Source organism: Vitis riparia, chromosome 6 (genome assembly GCF_004353265.1).
Source record: "Vitis riparia cultivar Riparia Gloire de Montpellier isolate 1030 chromosome 6, EGFV_Vit.rip_1.0, whole genome shotgun sequence".
Classification (NCBI taxonomy): Eukaryota; Viridiplantae; Streptophyta; class Magnoliopsida; order Vitales; family Vitaceae; genus Vitis; species Vitis riparia.
The window spans coordinates 3,160,504-3,177,613 of record NC_048436.1 but is presented as its reverse complement, the minus strand read 5'-3'; the positions used below and the strand labels follow the sequence as shown (position 1 = coordinate 3,177,613).

Genomic DNA, 17,110 nt, shown 5'->3' with positions numbered 1-17,110 from the left:
AAGCTAACAAATATGTCATCAAAATATTGAAGATTAGGGAGACCTAAGTCAATTGACATCTTTTTATAACGAATCATCACGAGACAACCTCCAAACATTATAACTTAGATTAAATGAAACCAAAACTTAAACTAATGCGTCACTCATCTATCCCCAATCTAAACCGATTCAAGTTCCCAACAAGATCAAAACCTAGTGCCCTTAGTGCTCTGATACCATTTGTAACGACCCACTTCCAACTGTGTAGATATTGTCCGTTTTGGACCCAAAGGGGTCCTCACGACTTTAAAACGCGTCTACTTGGTTAAGAGGAGCCTCTACATATATAGCGCTAGGAACATTCTCCCCTATTCGATGTGGGACATCACATAAGTATATGATAATGGGCCGAGCCTGGGCCAACCCAGTTTTTGAACAATTCGATTGTGCTTGTGAGTGGGCTGATTTCCTGTCATCAACCTCTGCTATAAGCCTATACCGATGGTTCGATATTTATTAATTGATATTATTATATCCATCACTTTATATTATGATAATTTCTTTTACTATTTTCATATAAAACTCAATCATTTCTTTATGAAATTTTTGAACATTTTTGTATTCATAGTTGCATTCACAATTTAGAGCATAAAATTTATCAATGAAACAATCAAATTAAAATTCTTGAACATCTTTGAAGGTAACCCAAAAAATTTCTTTTATTTACATGAGTGATAAATTTTTCTTTTATCACTTTTCTTTTTTTCTTGGAAAATATTGAATATTTAATTTAATATATTTTTTATTTTTTAAATATGCTCTTGATGAAAAATATCTTGTGTATATATATATATATATATATATATATATTGTTATGAGTTGAATTTATTTATTTTTAAAATTTTAATTTATGTAAAATTTGAGAGAAAATGTGAAGGAAAAAAATGAGGAGGAAAAGTAGAACAAATAAAAGAAAATAAGAAACAAATTTAAATGCATAAACTTTTTAACTAATTTTAATTATATTTTTTTTATAATAAAACTAAACATTAAAAAATCTTTTTTTTTAATATATTTTTCCTTAATGTTTTCTTAAAACCATAGTGATATTTTGTAAAACATCCTATAAGAATAATGTTTTTAATTAACCTAAACCTTTCATAAATATGAGTAAAGCATAAATATGTGGTTTACTAACATATTAACAATATGAATTAAATGCAAAACAAGGCTTAAATCACCCATGTTAACTTGAATTTGTGCTAGTACCCTAGCTATATATCTAATGCGTATTTGGAGTTTAATTTCAATATAAAGAGCTAAAAAGAATGCAAAGTGAGCAAGTCATTTTCAACCAAAATAGAAAAAAGAAAAAATTGAACATTCAAGAGAGATTTGAAACTTGCAGAAAATGTCGAGAATTTAAATAAGGGCAAGAAAAGTAAGGTATGAGCATGAAAGAGGAGTGAATGAAGGTTATGGAGATGTTTAGAGAGTGAGAAACCATGAGGGAGAAAGTTTGGAGCCATTGTTTAACTTCAAAAGGGGATTAGAACTCAAACTATATCTACCTTAACTTTGAACTAAATCGTGGACTATCTATTGTGAGTTGTTTTGGTGGTTTCCAATTATAGTTTGGAAACTTAAGAAGTTAGAAATTCAACACTACAAACTTTGCATGAATAAGAGTTGAAACATGATAGATATAATCATTTAAAGCAAAGTAACGTAAAATGCAAAGTCCAATTTAAAAATTTTCAAAATTTGAGAATTTGATTCGAAAGTCAACAATGAGAAAAGAGGAAGATCATAATGGATTTTGAACTCCATCTCAAACCAAACAAGGGGAGCACAAAAATATGGTAGAAGTTGAATTCAAAATCCATTTGAAATTTGAATTGATTTCAATCTACTACGAGAACACAAAAAATGCAGTTTGAGAATTTTGAACTACTCAAGTTGATTTCAAACCACTTTTCCATCTTTGAACCACACAATTCTAAGTTACCAAACCTTGATTTTGGGGTCTTCCAAACATCAACTAAGGCTAAGAAGAGTCCAAATGGTTTGGAATTAGAAAATATGATGGTTTTATGGGATTTTGTGTAGTTTTACAATTTTTTTGCCAATTGTAGCTATGTCATATGACAAGTTGTGTTTCAACTATTTAAACTCAATTTTTTTAGGGGTTTAGGAGCTTAGTCCATTCATTTAATCTTTGATTAAGAACTCTATATTTTCTTTTGGAGAATATATTGAAGATTGATTAGGTTTGGTATTAATGCTTTTGAATTGATTTTTGTTGCTAGTTTCTTATGATTCAACCTCAATGTTCTTTCATTCTTTCATGGGACTATGTTTGTGTTAATATCTCTTTGAGAGGTTAGAAGCTATCTTGAGGTATGAAATTTGAAAACCCGAGTTAGAAACTAGGAGGACAATTGAAAAACAAGATTAGTAATAGATTTGATAAATGGTTTAAAGCAAAACTAATAAGACTAAAATGCTTTTCTATTAGTTTGAATTAGAAGATGTTATGATAGAACACCACTAGTGTTATAATAGCGAAAGCTTTGATGCCAACAATGTTAGTTCAATAACACAAAGATAAAACAATCAACACAAATGGTACATGAGATTTTAACGTGGTTCGACAAACCATGCCTACGTCCACAGATGAGAGAGAATGATTGCACTATACAATAAAGAATATTATAGAGGATAAAATCAGATACAACTATTGGGTTCCCAAAACATCCCATGTTTCCCCACTCTTTGTATACATACCTTACTACGAGTCCTCTAGCTCGACCGAGTACCTCATATTCTTCCTTACATCTCTATCCACCTCGTATAGTCTCTAAAGGTTCATCTCCATCTCATAACTTTTTCCTCTTGACCTATAATATTTATAGAGATATTTTCAACAACCTTCCTTATTCTATAAGAAAGTTTAATATTACAATGATACATCAACCTAGAAATATTCTATATAATATTCTTTACAAAAAAATGAATCTATACTAATTAGGAATTTGGGATACTTCCTAACAATTAGATACTACAAATTCTTGGCACCCCTTACCCCCTAGTTATCGATGTTATATATATTTATTACTGTCTATCCTAAAACAAATCTACAAGGGTAGTAAGGATTGAAAAGCCAATACTTGAATTTGAATAATTTTCATTTACAAAGATAACAATTAGATATAAGGATTTAAAAGGAACGTTTAGAATTCAAATGCAACTTTCAGTTATAAAACTTAGGATATCTCAATTGACCAAGGATCTTAAAAACACTAAGATTACTACAATGAAATTAGGAATCCTTTGTTCACTCCAATTTCTATTCTTGCAATTGGATTGTGAAACTCATAGACTTGAATCAATTAAGGTAAAAATCACTAATCAATTTGTTAGCTAATTAGTTTTTATTTGAATTAATCATAATTCATTAAAATTAATTTGATTATTGTTTTAATTTAGAATTAGGTACAAACATCTTACCCTAGCATTCATAACTTTCATACGACAATCATTGAGAATGATACTCCTAGTACTATAAAAATCATAATAGCTTTACTTCTGTATTTTTATTGACTAGAGTTGCTATGAAACAATGCTTAACATTTTGAAGAAATTAGAGAATCACATTTTAATATGCCAATGAATTTAGTAAGTACTACATTTTTTACTTACATTTTTGTAAATTAACCTTATTTTGAGTTCTTGACAATTTTCTTTTTAATTCAAATAAGTTTATTTTTATTTTAAATTTTCATTTTTTTGTTATATTTAGAAGGATTTTGCACATTGTTAATATTCTTATGTTTGATATTATTTTACATTTTTAATGCAAATTTACTTTATTATACTTCTTCTCAAATTTGATAAAGACCTTCATAATTTGGCTCTAACTTTCCATTTTCTGAATCTCTGTGTTGTTGAAAATCCATTATAGTACCAAGTTCTCGATCTTTAAGATTTTACCTTTAAGTCCTAATTTTTTGTCATATTCTTGTGTAATAGTTAGGGGATAAGACATTGTCTTTTATCATTATCTCCTCACATTTTTCTTATGCTAAATTTAGAGCATAGAAGATGTCACTTACACATCTTGCTTCCTCCATCAATTCTATATTGGAGTAGGCATTTTGGATCTTAAAGAGGATGATTACTTCCATTCCAAAAGCACGAGTAAAATGAGGTTTCTTTGGTAGTCTTTCTTACCATCATTTTATAAGTCAAAAACTTCAAAAAATTCTTTCATCCAATTGATTCTTAGCTCTTTTAAGTCATTTTTTTTCTTTGGGCAATCTAAGATAATATGATGGGAAATTTAAGCTTGCCTATTTCCCTAGGGGGTATCTTCGGATTGAAGTATCGATTCTTTATTTAGTGCACACTATCAAAAGCTTTAAAAGTATTGTTATTAAATTTTAAGTAATTATAATAAATAAAACATTATAGATAAGCAACTTAGGTTGACCAAAGGTGTAGATTATTGCATAAATAAATAAAAATTAACAGTTTTTATTTTATTTTATTTATTTTAATTATAAGTGTAATTTTTCAAAAAATGTTGCGATGAGGAATAAAATTACGGAAGTTATGGAAAAGTAAAATCTTTTCGCTCAATCCAATTCACCAAACTCAATCCTAGAAAGAATAGAGGAGCGAAGGTGGAAGGTAACGGGCACTCCAAGCACGCCTGTCCACGTCATCAAGCGCAGCAGCCGCTGTCCCAAGTAGACAGGTGGGAGGCACTCGAACCGCCATCGTGGACCCAATCGCCATGTCCACGCCCATCTTGGCGCGTTGTTAGCACCGCCTCCGCTCGGCCAGGCTGTCTTTATCACACACCCTTTTATTCCCCGGCGAGATAGACTCTCGAATCATTGCGCTCCTCCATCGGCACTGAAACCCTAATTTTATTCGCTGCAACCAGAGACTCCATATTGACCGTACAATACGACGTCGTTTTTTGTTTGGCCACAGGATCGTCAATGGCGGAGGATCGGAACGGTGATCTGAGCGAGGCCAGTGACTATACGTCGGAAGACGAAGGAACGGAAGATTACAGGCGAGGAGGGTACCATGCGGTTCGGATCGGGGATACCTTCAAGAATGGGCGCTATGTGGTGCAGGCCAAGCTCGGTTGGGGACATTTCTCAACCGTGTGGCTCGCTTGGGATACTCAAAAATCCGTATGTTTCTACTCCCCTCCTGTTTCGTCGAAGAGAAAAAGTTGGAAGGGAAGGAAAAAAAAAAAGAGAAAATTTTGGATCTCTATGTTTTTTTGAATGTCTTGTTCTTTTAAATAGATGCAAACTCACATAAATTATGCCAGGCTGCTTCATTTCTTCTGCTTGGTTGATGAGAAAACTGAGCGAAAGAAGAGAGAAAAGAAATGAGGAGAACAAAGAAAATTTTGCATTTTTTAAAACTGTTTATTTAGTTTTACCAAATAAATGGAATGATTGCTTTAACTGAGACAAAGATTTGCATTGGGCTGGGTTTCTTTGGGACACATGAGAGTCTGCCTTTTCGTGTTCGCTGAGTGGTTCAGCTTGGTTTTTGAGGAACTGGGGAAAAGGAAACAAAAGAATCAAGTTCTGAATCTTGTTTTGTTTATGCTGTTTTGGTTTCTCAAAGAAAGGGAAAACAATGTCAAAATAGTTGAATTAGAGACTTATGGGATGGGAGGTGGGAGGTGGTTTTTGGTTTCTCAGGTCGCAAGCAATAAGGAAGTTTAAGAATTAAAAATTTTGGTTGCCAAAATATTTGGGTTAGCAGCTGCAAAGATTTTAGCCTTAGTTGAGGTCCCAAAAAATAAGAAGGCTAAAGCCTATTTGGAAACTAATCTTGAAATCAGTTTTATACTCGTCAGTTTTCTAAATCAGATAACACATTTGGCAAATTTGACAGGAAATAATTTTTTGATAATTTGCTCTAAAAACAAGTAGTTTTTAAAAATAAATTTTAGGTGCTTTCTGTTATTCTTTTTTGTAGTTTGCTCTCTTTGGTGGGTCTTAGGTTACCTTTAAGGTTGGAGGGAGCCTTCTTGTTTGGCATGGGGTTCTTTCCCCACCGGTTAGAGAGACCCTTCTTCATTGGCACGATTCTTTCATGGGCAAAAAACACAAAAAGGCTTGGAACACAACCCTGAACCCCTTTATTTATCTTTTAGACAGTTTGGATGGAAAAAAACAAAATTGATTTTCAAAACGAAGAGCTTTCAAACCAAAGGCTAAAAAACATTTTTGTTTGTATTTTGTGCTCATGGACTAAGGTGTTTATAGATGACGGTTTTTTGCCTTTAATCAACTTTATTGATTGTTGGGTTTGTGGGTGTTGTTTTTTGGTAGCCTCTCTTTTCTCTTGGTTCAACCTTTTGGTGACCGGTGTATACTTCCTGTATACTTTGGGATGCACATTTGGCACCTCCTTTTTATATATACTCTTTTAGTTTACCTATCAAAATTTTTTTGTCGAATATTCTAAATAACAATTGAAAATATGAAAAAATATTTTGGAAACTTGTGCATTGTACGTAAGTGGTGATACTCCCAAGAAAATTGTTTTTTTATATTTGAGTTCCCAAACAAATTTTGTTATTGAAAACAATTGAGAACTGTTTTAAGAATTTTCTTGAAAATTATATTTTGAGAACAATTTTCAAAAAATGCTCCCAAATGGGCTCCCAAACAAGCCGTAAGATTCAGATTTGCATTTTCCATTTCTTTTCTCCTCTGTTTTCCTTCTGAGAGAGCTGATGAAATTAAACTAAAATGAAAATTGTTTTTGTTTTTGATAATCATCATATATGTTGATTAAGTTTTTATAGAAATGAAACTCTTTCTTCTAAGCTGTATAGTTTCCTCACTATTATTCATGGTTCTTGTTGCTTTTGTGGGTAATACATACAAATAGAAGCTGTTTTTATCCATTTCTTTTCCTTTTTCATATTTAGACTTTAAGTTGTTTTATTTCCAGTTTGTTCCTTTTTTCCATATGTCAAGCACTAGATTATGTATTTCCATATGTTTCCATTTTTAACTGTTCATCGTTTTGATAATGCAAAACCCTAATTCTGTAGAAATACGTCGCTTTGAAAGTTCAAAAGAGTGCTAAGCATTATACTGAGGCAGCCATGGATGAGATAACCATACTGAAACAGATTGCTGAGGGAGACCCAGATGACAAGAGATGTGTTGTGAAACTTTTGGATCATTTTAAGCATTCTGGGCCAAATGGGCAACATGTGTGTATGGTTTTTGAGTACTTGGGGGATAATCTTTTGACCCTTATCAAGTATGCTGATTACCGAGGAACTCCCCTACACATGGTTAAAGAAATTTGTTTTCATATTTTAGTAGGCCTGGATTACTTGCATCACCAGCTTTCAATTATACACACTGATTTGAAACCAGAGAATGTATTACTTTTATCCATGATTGATCCATCAAAAGACCCAAGAAAATCGGGTGCTTCTCTTATCCTTCCAACTAGCAGGGATAAAATTGTATCTGAGCCTGCAGCTTCAAAAGATACTAAGAATATGAATGGGGATTTAACAAAGAACCAGAAAAAGAAAATCAGGCGAAAGGCTAAGCGGGCGGCTCAAGGTTGCATGGGAAAAGAAGCTTCTGACGATCCTGAGCTAGATGCCAAAGCTCCTGATTCAGAAGATTCAAATAATGATGCAAACTCAAATGGGGATTCTGTTGAGGAGCAACAAAATAGTTCTGTGATAAAGAGTAGCTCAGTGAACACTGATGATGTAAAGGATGTCCGACGAGAAAATCAGGGTCGTAGGAGAGGGAGCCGTTCCACTAGGCAGAAGCTGTTGGCTGAGGTTGATCTGAAGTGCAAATTGGTTGACTTTGGGAATGCTTGTTGGACGTATAAACAATTTACAAATGATATTCAGACAAGGCAATATAGGTGTCCAGAGGTTATCCTTGGATCTAAATATTCAACTTCAGCTGATCTATGGTCCTTTGCTTGCATTTGTTTTGAGCTGGTAACTGGAGATGTTCTTTTTGATCCTCACAGTGGTGACAACTATGATAGGGATGAGGTATGTAGAGATCCTTAATTTTTGCTTGTGGACCTTGGAATGCCTATTTTTAGTGTCCATAGAACTGACTTTCTAACATCTTTTTACCACTTATTGCTATATTTTGCATGTGAGGATTGTTCGTTTTTAGTTCATTCTATTAGATTCTATTGAATGTTTTGATATTAGTCTGCTTCAGTTGACTTGTTCAGTTTATATAATGTTGGCTAAAGTCATCCAGTTCTAACTGGTTTGAACTAGATTTTATAATGACTTGAATAAAAAGATTGAACCAATCTGATGAGGGTCCTTTCTTTGTTTGACTACTCGGACTATTTAATTTAGTTACTTCTATTTCTTGAATACTATTTCCAAGAGCTAATAACATCATCATCTTTAATCAAGATTATTGTCATTTCTCAGTGCTATTGTTCATATCATGCACTTTAGTCTTCTTTCTAATGTTTGTGCATTGAAGCTTGCTTTTATCCTGTTGTGCTGTTGGGATTTACATATAAATGGGTGTTGACCAGGGATGAATTTGTCTCATGGAAATGATAAGCTATTTGGTTAAATTAAAACAAAAATATATTAGAAACCCCTTAAAAGAGGGCACAACCTTGCACACAGAATGTATACATGAAGCACCTAATGAAGCAACAAATAGGGGAAATGTGAAGGTCCACCACAAGGGGGTTCAGACCACAGCCTCCATATAATTAAAATCTAGAAATGACAAGTTTCCTTCCCTAAGAGAGTTCCTCCTTGGACCAAGAAAATTATGATTTCGAGAACCAGTCCTTAACTTCATCTCTTAACAACTCCACCCATTTAGCGCTTCTTCAATTTCCACTCCTTTTAGATGCATAGGAATGAACAACATTTTTAAAATCAGATTCCTATACCTTCCTCCTCTTCTCTGTAAGCCACCATGCCAGCTTGTTAGTGTATCCTTTACTAAGGTAGTAGCTAAGACACCAAGGGCAGGAAACAATAAAACCTAGAAATACTAAGCAAACTGATAGTAGATAAGAATTTGATTTCCCAATTCCTTTTAATGTCTGCAAAAACTACATCAATTTACCAAGATTCTCTCCTGTGGCATCAGCTGAACTATAGTAAGGTTCCTGCACAAAATGCTAATCTGACATGGCATTCAACCCCAACACTGAAGATGGAAAAGAGATATTTGGGCAGGATAAAATTCACTGAAAAAAGGATTTGATTTAAAACAATTCCTTTTAGAGACCTTCCGTATTAAAACATCTTATTTCTCCTCTCTAACACTAATCTGGTAAATGCAAGCCGTGAAACTCTCCCCTATCTCCAGCTCAAAATTATGAAAGCTCTGAGACATCTCATATTTCAATGAACCACTTCCACACTCCCTACACCAATAATTGGTGATGGCCTCTCTATTTGTTGTGAGAAGATGATAGCTCTGGGAAGTAGGTCTTCATAGTGTTCTCCCATACCAAATATCACTCTGGAATTTGTTCCTCCTCTATTCCCCACAGAGATACAAGTCCAAATGTTCAATACATCCTTCACCTTCTAATTGCTTTCCAAAGACCCACTCCCATGATTTCCTTTCCCTTCCTAGAACACCATTGGTTCATATCTTCATACTTGTCAACCATCATTTTCTCCCTAACTTATAGTTGTCTCCAACAAACCTCCACAACCATTTGTGCATTTGCATGTTTGTGATAGTGGATGTATGATGCAAGGTCCCATCTGTATTTGTCCACTTGCTAAATATAAACATTACAGTATAATGCATCTATGTCCTATCCATTGGGAATCTAATGACCTTCAGATGGCTACATGTTAAAAAATCCTCTCAATAGAATGCATCTTTATGTTATTAGTTTTATTTAACTCCAACTAATTAGGTAACTTGGGGCGTATACTTACTGTGAACTCTGCAGCCTTTTTGGCATTCATTTGCCTAAGTTTATCCACATTTAAGTTTGTTTCATAAATAATAATACTGTTAATGAGTATTTCATTGTAAGTATGTTCTTGACTGGCTAATAATCTAATCAAAGTTAATTACATGACCAAACAAGTGACCCGTTAAAAAAAAAGATCAGATGAGTGATCTAGAGATAATACAGAATCTGCAGGATACTAAAAGAAAACAAAGTTAAAAAATCATAACAAATGAAAATAGTTAAAAAATATATACCTATGTGAGTGTGTGATGCTTTTTTGACAAAAAGAGAATGAATGAGGAGCATTGATCAAATTTTCATGCTTTTGACATTCAAACTGTCTTAATTAGAAAAATAAAATAGATTCCTATGAAAATTTTCAGTCCATTGATTTGAAATAGATACATGGAGGTTTGGATATAACACATTCATAGTGTTTCTTTTATAAGAAATATACATGGAGGTTTGGATATAACTCATTCATAGTGTTTCTTTTATTAGAAATGATGATATGTGAAGGGTTTGCTCCTAAAATTTTCACCTAAGTTGATACTTAATTACAAGTTTTCTAAGGAAACTGCCAAATATTGCCGGAAAATTTGGTGACCACCAATTTTGCCTAGTAATTTCGGAGTATTAAGCTACCAACTTTCTTAAAAGCTTAAGCTGTTAGGATATTGATCCGCTATGTGTATCATGCTAACTCCCCTCCTCATATGTATGCCCATATCTCTACATAGACAAAGCAGTAGCAATTATGAACTATATATAAATAGCTAGGGGAATCAACAATAGGAGAGAAGAGAGTAGAACATGATTAGGAGAGATTCAAACCTGAGACCTCTAGTTAACATAACTTTGGTACTATTTTAGGCTACCAATTTTTCTGAAAATTTAAGCTATTTAGATACGACTGTCAATGTATATTAGACTAACATGAAATATTTTGTGTGTGTCCTTTTTTGTTGCTTATGAGGATCTTTTGTTTTTTCATGCAAATTGTAGTAGGTTGGCAAAAATTTTATGATATGGGAACCATTGTTTTTATTTATGACGGTTCCATAGTTTCCTCTTTGAGGAGTGACTTTAATTATGCTTTAAAACTCAAAGGAAGGATCTTGCAACACAAAGAACTTTTTTGTTTTTTTCTAATTATAATTTTTGACAAGAAGCGGGAATAGTTTCATATCCATTCTATTGGAAAGATATCTCATATTTGTTTTATACTCTTCCTCCTTTTAAAGGAGGAAGGGTAGAAAGCATAGGATACAAAATAAGAGATGGCTAAATATTCTAATAGAAAAAGGCTAACAAATTGATGCTATACTAGAAACAAATGCTAAAAGGAACTCCCAAGCATTGCCTCTAGCATCCTTTGTATACGTCTTGACTACTTTGGTGTGCTTTTCTGTTAGGCATTATTAATATATTTTATGTTTGCCTATCAGAAGAAGAAGAAGAGAGGTAAAAAAAAAAGAACCCATAAGAACTCCCTAGTTACACAAATCAAAAGATTGTTTTATTTTTTATTTTGATAGGCAACAAGAAAGAATATATATATATATATATATATATATATATAGAGAGAGAGAGAGAGAGAGAGAGAGAGAGAGAGAGAGAGATAGAGAGAGCAATAAGTACAACTCCTACAGTAGGGCTGCAACAAAGTACACGCAAAGTGTACAAATGGCATTGAAAAATAGGTAAGAAGAAAGCGGAAGTTGGAAATGAACAAAAAACAACTCTCCTCCCACTCCTATTCCTTACTTAGAATTAATATGATCTTACAAAGCCTATCATGGACATGGGATTAACATCAACATACAATTCAACCCATTTCATAAAAGTATTCTTTTTTTTTTTAATAGGTAAAGTAATATATTTATTAAAAAAGAGGTGCCTAAAGAGTGAATCAAGGTATACAATACCTATACACCTATTGCCAAAATGGCCAAAAGAGGAAAGGAAATCAACTAAACAAATGGGATTAAAACAACCTCAATAGGAGCCTAATCAATCAATAAAATTAACTAAAGTTAGAGGATAATCATCGATAAACAACTTTGTCTCTGACCAAAGGGAGTAAGCAAACGAATATTTTAGTTTTTGGGTCGAAAGCATGTTATCATCGAAGGCCATTCGATTCGTCGCTTTTCATACTGTCCAAAAGATGTGTAAAGGAGCTGCTCTCCAAACCTTCTTGTGCTTTTTGCCCACAAACAAACCATGCCAATTGAGAAGAGTCTCTTTGATCGACAAAGGAAGCACCCAAAACACCCTGACCAAAGAAAAAAATATCTCCCACAAGACCCTTGTTTTAGCACAATGAATAAGAAGGTGGTCTATAGTCTCTTCATTCATAAACATTAATTTAATTTTTTGTTTTTTCTTTTCCAAATCTTCAAAGGCTCTTTTGTTTTGTCTTTTCCAAATATTCAAAGGTTCTTTTGTTTCTTTCCATCCAAAGCATCTAAAATAGGCACACGGGAACTGCCCTCTAAGATTAGGGCATAGCATATTTATTTTGATGCAATGTATTAGCTTAGGAGATATTGACATGCATGCTATTACATGAAAATTCCTTGGGACAACTATGGCCTTCTTGCTAGCATTCGTGAAGCAAGTACTTGATAACCTAATACTTCATATGATTTGAGTAGTCATTTTATTATTAGCATAAATATATTAAATTGAGGTGGCTTTGCAAAATAGTTGACCTCTTGAGATTTGAGTTGCTCCTTGTGAATTCCAAGGTTAGCTAATCAAGTTGCAAATCGGTTGGCTAAGTGCCTCTATGCTAGAAGTTTTTATTAGGAATTTCATATTATCCTACAGCTAAGTGCCTCTTAGAGCATTCTTCATGTATCTCTCTTTCTGATCTTTTTAAAAGATAGTTAATCCTTGTTATTTGTTGAATGAGTTAGTAATGAATCTTTTCATTTTGTATCAAAAAATACAAATTAGCCGTGAGGTTATGAAAATATTGCTTGGCTTTCTTGAGATTTCCACAAATTATTGATCCTCTTTGAGATTTTAATGTAGCATCACATTATAATTTTTTTTTTTTTTTGATGAGCAAATGAGAAAATATATTAAAAGCGCCTAAGAGGAGGTTGAACACAATAAATGATGAATATAATAGATGCCTAAAGTAGGCTCCTTTGTGTATTTTTTGAATTGTTTGGAAGGAAAGAAATCACAAACTATTTGATAATGAGGAGCATTCAAATTTTTATTTGAAGAATTCCTTTCGTAGTAATTTGTTTTCTTGGGTAAAGATGTACATAGAAATGAATTCTATGTCTTTTATATATATAACCGAGGAACCTTTCATGGCCAAGCCCTTAAGACTCTCCATGGGGACCTAAACATTGGGGTGCTGATTGCCTCACAACAACAAGCATCAGGAAAATTTAGGGTATCATCAGTGATAAGATTCGAACCCAAGACCTTTTGCCACTTACTAGGATCACACTTACCAATGTTCGCCCTGACCAACTGGGCTAACCTGGCGGGTTGAGTGGTCGGGTTCTTGTTAAGAAAGGTGTTGCTTTTTTGTGTTCTCTCTTGTTCGGTGTGCTTTTAGGCATTTTTTTGTGTACGTCTCGTGTACTTTGACGTGTTCTTGAGGCGCTCTTTATATTATATACCTTTTTTGCTTATAAAAAATAATGTAGGCAAGAAGGACATAAACAAAAAAATTTATTGAAGTCACTACGTGATCCTCTATGTACACGTTGACCCAATTCACAAAAGTAAACATAAAATTGGATTTAATTGTTTAGTTTGATTGCTCAACATCATTAAAAGACCTCCTATTCCTTTCCTTCTTTTCAGGGGAATTCAAAACAAGTACAAGAGAGTGGTCCTCTAGGATTTTTTTTTTTTTTTTTTAATTTCTTCTCCACGAAGGAGCCATGCTAGCGCAAAAGGTTCTTTCTAATTGAAGAGTGCATCACCCAAAGCACTCTAAAGAGAGAATATCAATTGCCATATCATACTTGCTTTGGAACAATGCAGAAGCAAATGATTCATCATTTCCTCCTCACCAATGCACAAATAACACCTATTCAACAAAGTCTACTCCCCCCTTTTGGGTTGGTTTAAGAGTTAGAATTCTGACCTAAGACGCTTCCCAAGCAAAGAAACCAAACTTTGTCGGTGCCATGTGCTCCACATTATCCTTGCCGGAAGGGTTCTCTATCTCCCTTGGAGAAGGATGAATAGAGGGATCTAACCGAAAAAATGCCACTCTTGGGCTCATCCCATCTCAATTTGTCCTCCACTTCCCTTTTAATTGACAAAGATTATAATTTCCACAAGAACTTATCAAAAATAAAAATAAAAAGATTGTAATTTCCATAAGAAAATCTCCACTTCATCAAGCTCCTAATCATTAAATTGCCTTAAAAAGTGGGACTCCAACCATCCCCTTCCCCAACCTTCTCCCATGCCTTTGCTACCCATCTATCTTTGTTAGATGCAATACAACATAAGTTCGGGAAGGCTTCTTCTAAGGTTAAATCCTTGCACCATAAGTCTTTTCAGAATTTAACCTTCTCCTATTCTCAACTGAATAGCAAGACCTGTTTTTTATATTCCTCCCATTCATTTTTGATGGCTTTCCACACCCATTCCATATCCTTCTCTCACCCCTCTTGAACATCACCCCCCTTCCTCCTCTCCGAACTTCCCCATTAAGATTTGTTCCATAAAGACTTCCTTTCAGTAGCACATTACACGCTTGGAAACTATGAATTGTTTGGATTGACTTGGATGTAAATTATTCAACATTTTAGATCAGAAGAAGTTTGGGGACATTACTTGTGACTTTTTACAAAAGAGAGGGATTATGAATAACAGTCTGTTCTTAACACCCACATCATCCTCCTTCCTCTTCTCCCTCCACCCAACATACACGCACAAACTACCTACCCATCCCAGACATGAGGAGCTAAAGAAAGAAAAAGTTGCTAGTTCAAGACTTAAAAAGAAGGTTTGTTTGTTCTAGAAGCCTCAAGAAAGGTTATGATGCCTATTCTCCTTTGGGACTTGAACTTGGAGCTTCCCACAAGCCCTCCCCAACCCTTTTATTTTGACAGACTGTTAATGTCTCCTTAATCCATGGATGTTGCCTATAAATGTTCTTTTTATCTTGTTTGACGCTAATGATTTTCCTTAATGGATAATGTTTCTCTATGATTCTTTTATCATGCTGCTTTTCCTGTGATAGATATGGGGTATGTATTGAAACTATTTTCATAAGTGATATTCCTTTTCCCAAAGAGATGTACGTGCCTTTTTGTTTCAAAATTAGTTTCTTTTGCCAGTACCTAGGCAATACAGGGTCAGGTTCAGTTTTGCTTCTTAGCTTTTGGGAATTTTCGGATTGTCATTTTTATTTATTTATTTTAATCAAGTTGATACCAGTAGATATCAGAATTTTGAATTGATTTTTACTTCGTGACTTAGTATTTCTTTTACTTTTCCCTATCTATAGGATCACTTGGCGCTGATGATGGAGCTTCTTGGAATGATGCCGCGCAAGGTAAGACCATGGCATATGCATCGCTTAAACAAATCAATTTGGTTTTGCTCACTTTCTTCACACCTAACTCTATCTAACAGATTTAGATAACCTTATCATGCTTTACACCAAAACCAACTATATAACACCTTTATTATATTGCTGCAAGTGCTGAACAATATTTCCCTCAGATTGCATTAGGTGGTCGCTATTCCAGGGACTTCTTCAACAGATATGGGGATTTAAGGCACATCCGTCGGCTGCGATTTTGGCCTCTTAATAAGGTTCTTACAGAAAAGTATGAATTCAGCGAGCAAGATGCAAATGATATTGCTGACTTCCTTGTTCCCATACTTGATTTTGTCCCTGAAAAGAGACCAACTGCGGCTCAGTGCCTTACCCATCCATGGATTAATGCTGGCCCTCGACTTCGTGAGCCCTCCATTGCTAGCCTTCCCAAGGCCACAGATGGTGGTGTTTCTGAGAAGAGGGAGAGGGATGAGAGGGAGGCCATGGAGGTTGGAGTGGGGAATATAGCTATTGATGGACCTTCGAAGTCAGACAAAGAACCCCAATCTATACAAAAACTACAGAAACAGAGCTAGAAGTTTTTAGTAAGGAATGTTTTCTCTCTTGATATCCGATTGGAGACCATGTGAGATGACCTCGAAGTATTTGGTCTTTAGTGTGGGTGAGAAGGTTAGTGGCTTCATCAGTTACATAAGAGTACCCTTGTCAGGCATTTTCTAACCTGAAGATGCCTTTGTCAAAGCTTCCCTCCGCGTTCAACGGATCCAATTCTGTATTTTTTTGTACAATGTATGATTGATTGTGCTGGGTGATGATTCCTGTATCAAACCCTTACATCAGCCTTTTTTTTTTTTTTTTTAATTTTTATAATACATTTGTTGGATGAAAAGTGTATATTTGATTTTGAGTTTTTTTTTTTTTTGGCCACTCTGCTCGCTTATAAGATGTAACACTCTAGTGGCGATTCGCCCTTCCTGCTTCAGAACTTACACAATTTTCTTGTAGGATTGGGGCCCCTCTGTAATTGTAATATGCATCGAAGACCGTTTGCTACGCGATCATTATGTTGGAAAAGTTGTTGGGTACCATGGGGAGATATACCCCCATGCTGATTGCTGACTGTGCCCACCGGAAATGGTAAATTACAGCAGCGAGGATTCCAGAAGTGGAATCCTTGTATTTGGTTCCATGGTTATTGAGACATGTTTCCAATTCTGGAGTTCTGCTATTGGAATGTTGATTAGAATCCTAGATGCCCTCTTAATCCTACCATATATTGCTTATAAACCTTCCGAAGTCTTGGAAACTAGCAGAATCAGTCACAGGTGACCATAAATTTTCACAGGTAATTGAAAAATACACAGGTCACCATAAATTTTCACATGTGAAACTTGTATTTCTCATTCATGAATCCAATTCCATATTTGTTTATGCTGCTCTCTCTCTCCCCTCCTAGTTTTGGTTCATTTTTTAACAGAAGGGTTTAAAGGTGAAAAGCCCAGTACCAAGTGCTTGGCAATCCTTGGTAGAGTTTATTCATGGTTCAGTGAAGAGCCTGCTAAACAAACAAAT

General features: G+C 34.4%; 1 protein-coding gene across 1 annotated transcript; it reads left to right on the top strand.

Annotated features, from left to right (window-relative positions):
• Positions 1-4,864: 4,864 nt before the first annotated feature.
• On the top strand, positions 4,865-16,789 carry LOC117915848 (serine/threonine-protein kinase SRPK). The gene is made up of 4 exons (XM_034831568.1): positions 4,865-5,189; positions 7,082-8,065; positions 15,482-15,529; positions 15,700-16,789. Exons 1-4 carry the CDS (start codon positions 4,989-4,991, stop codon positions 16,111-16,113), a joined length of 1,647 nt encoding a protein of 548 aa, XP_034687459.1. The 5' UTR covers positions 4,865-4,988; the 3' UTR covers positions 16,114-16,789.
• Positions 16,790-17,110: the final 321 nt, after the last annotated feature.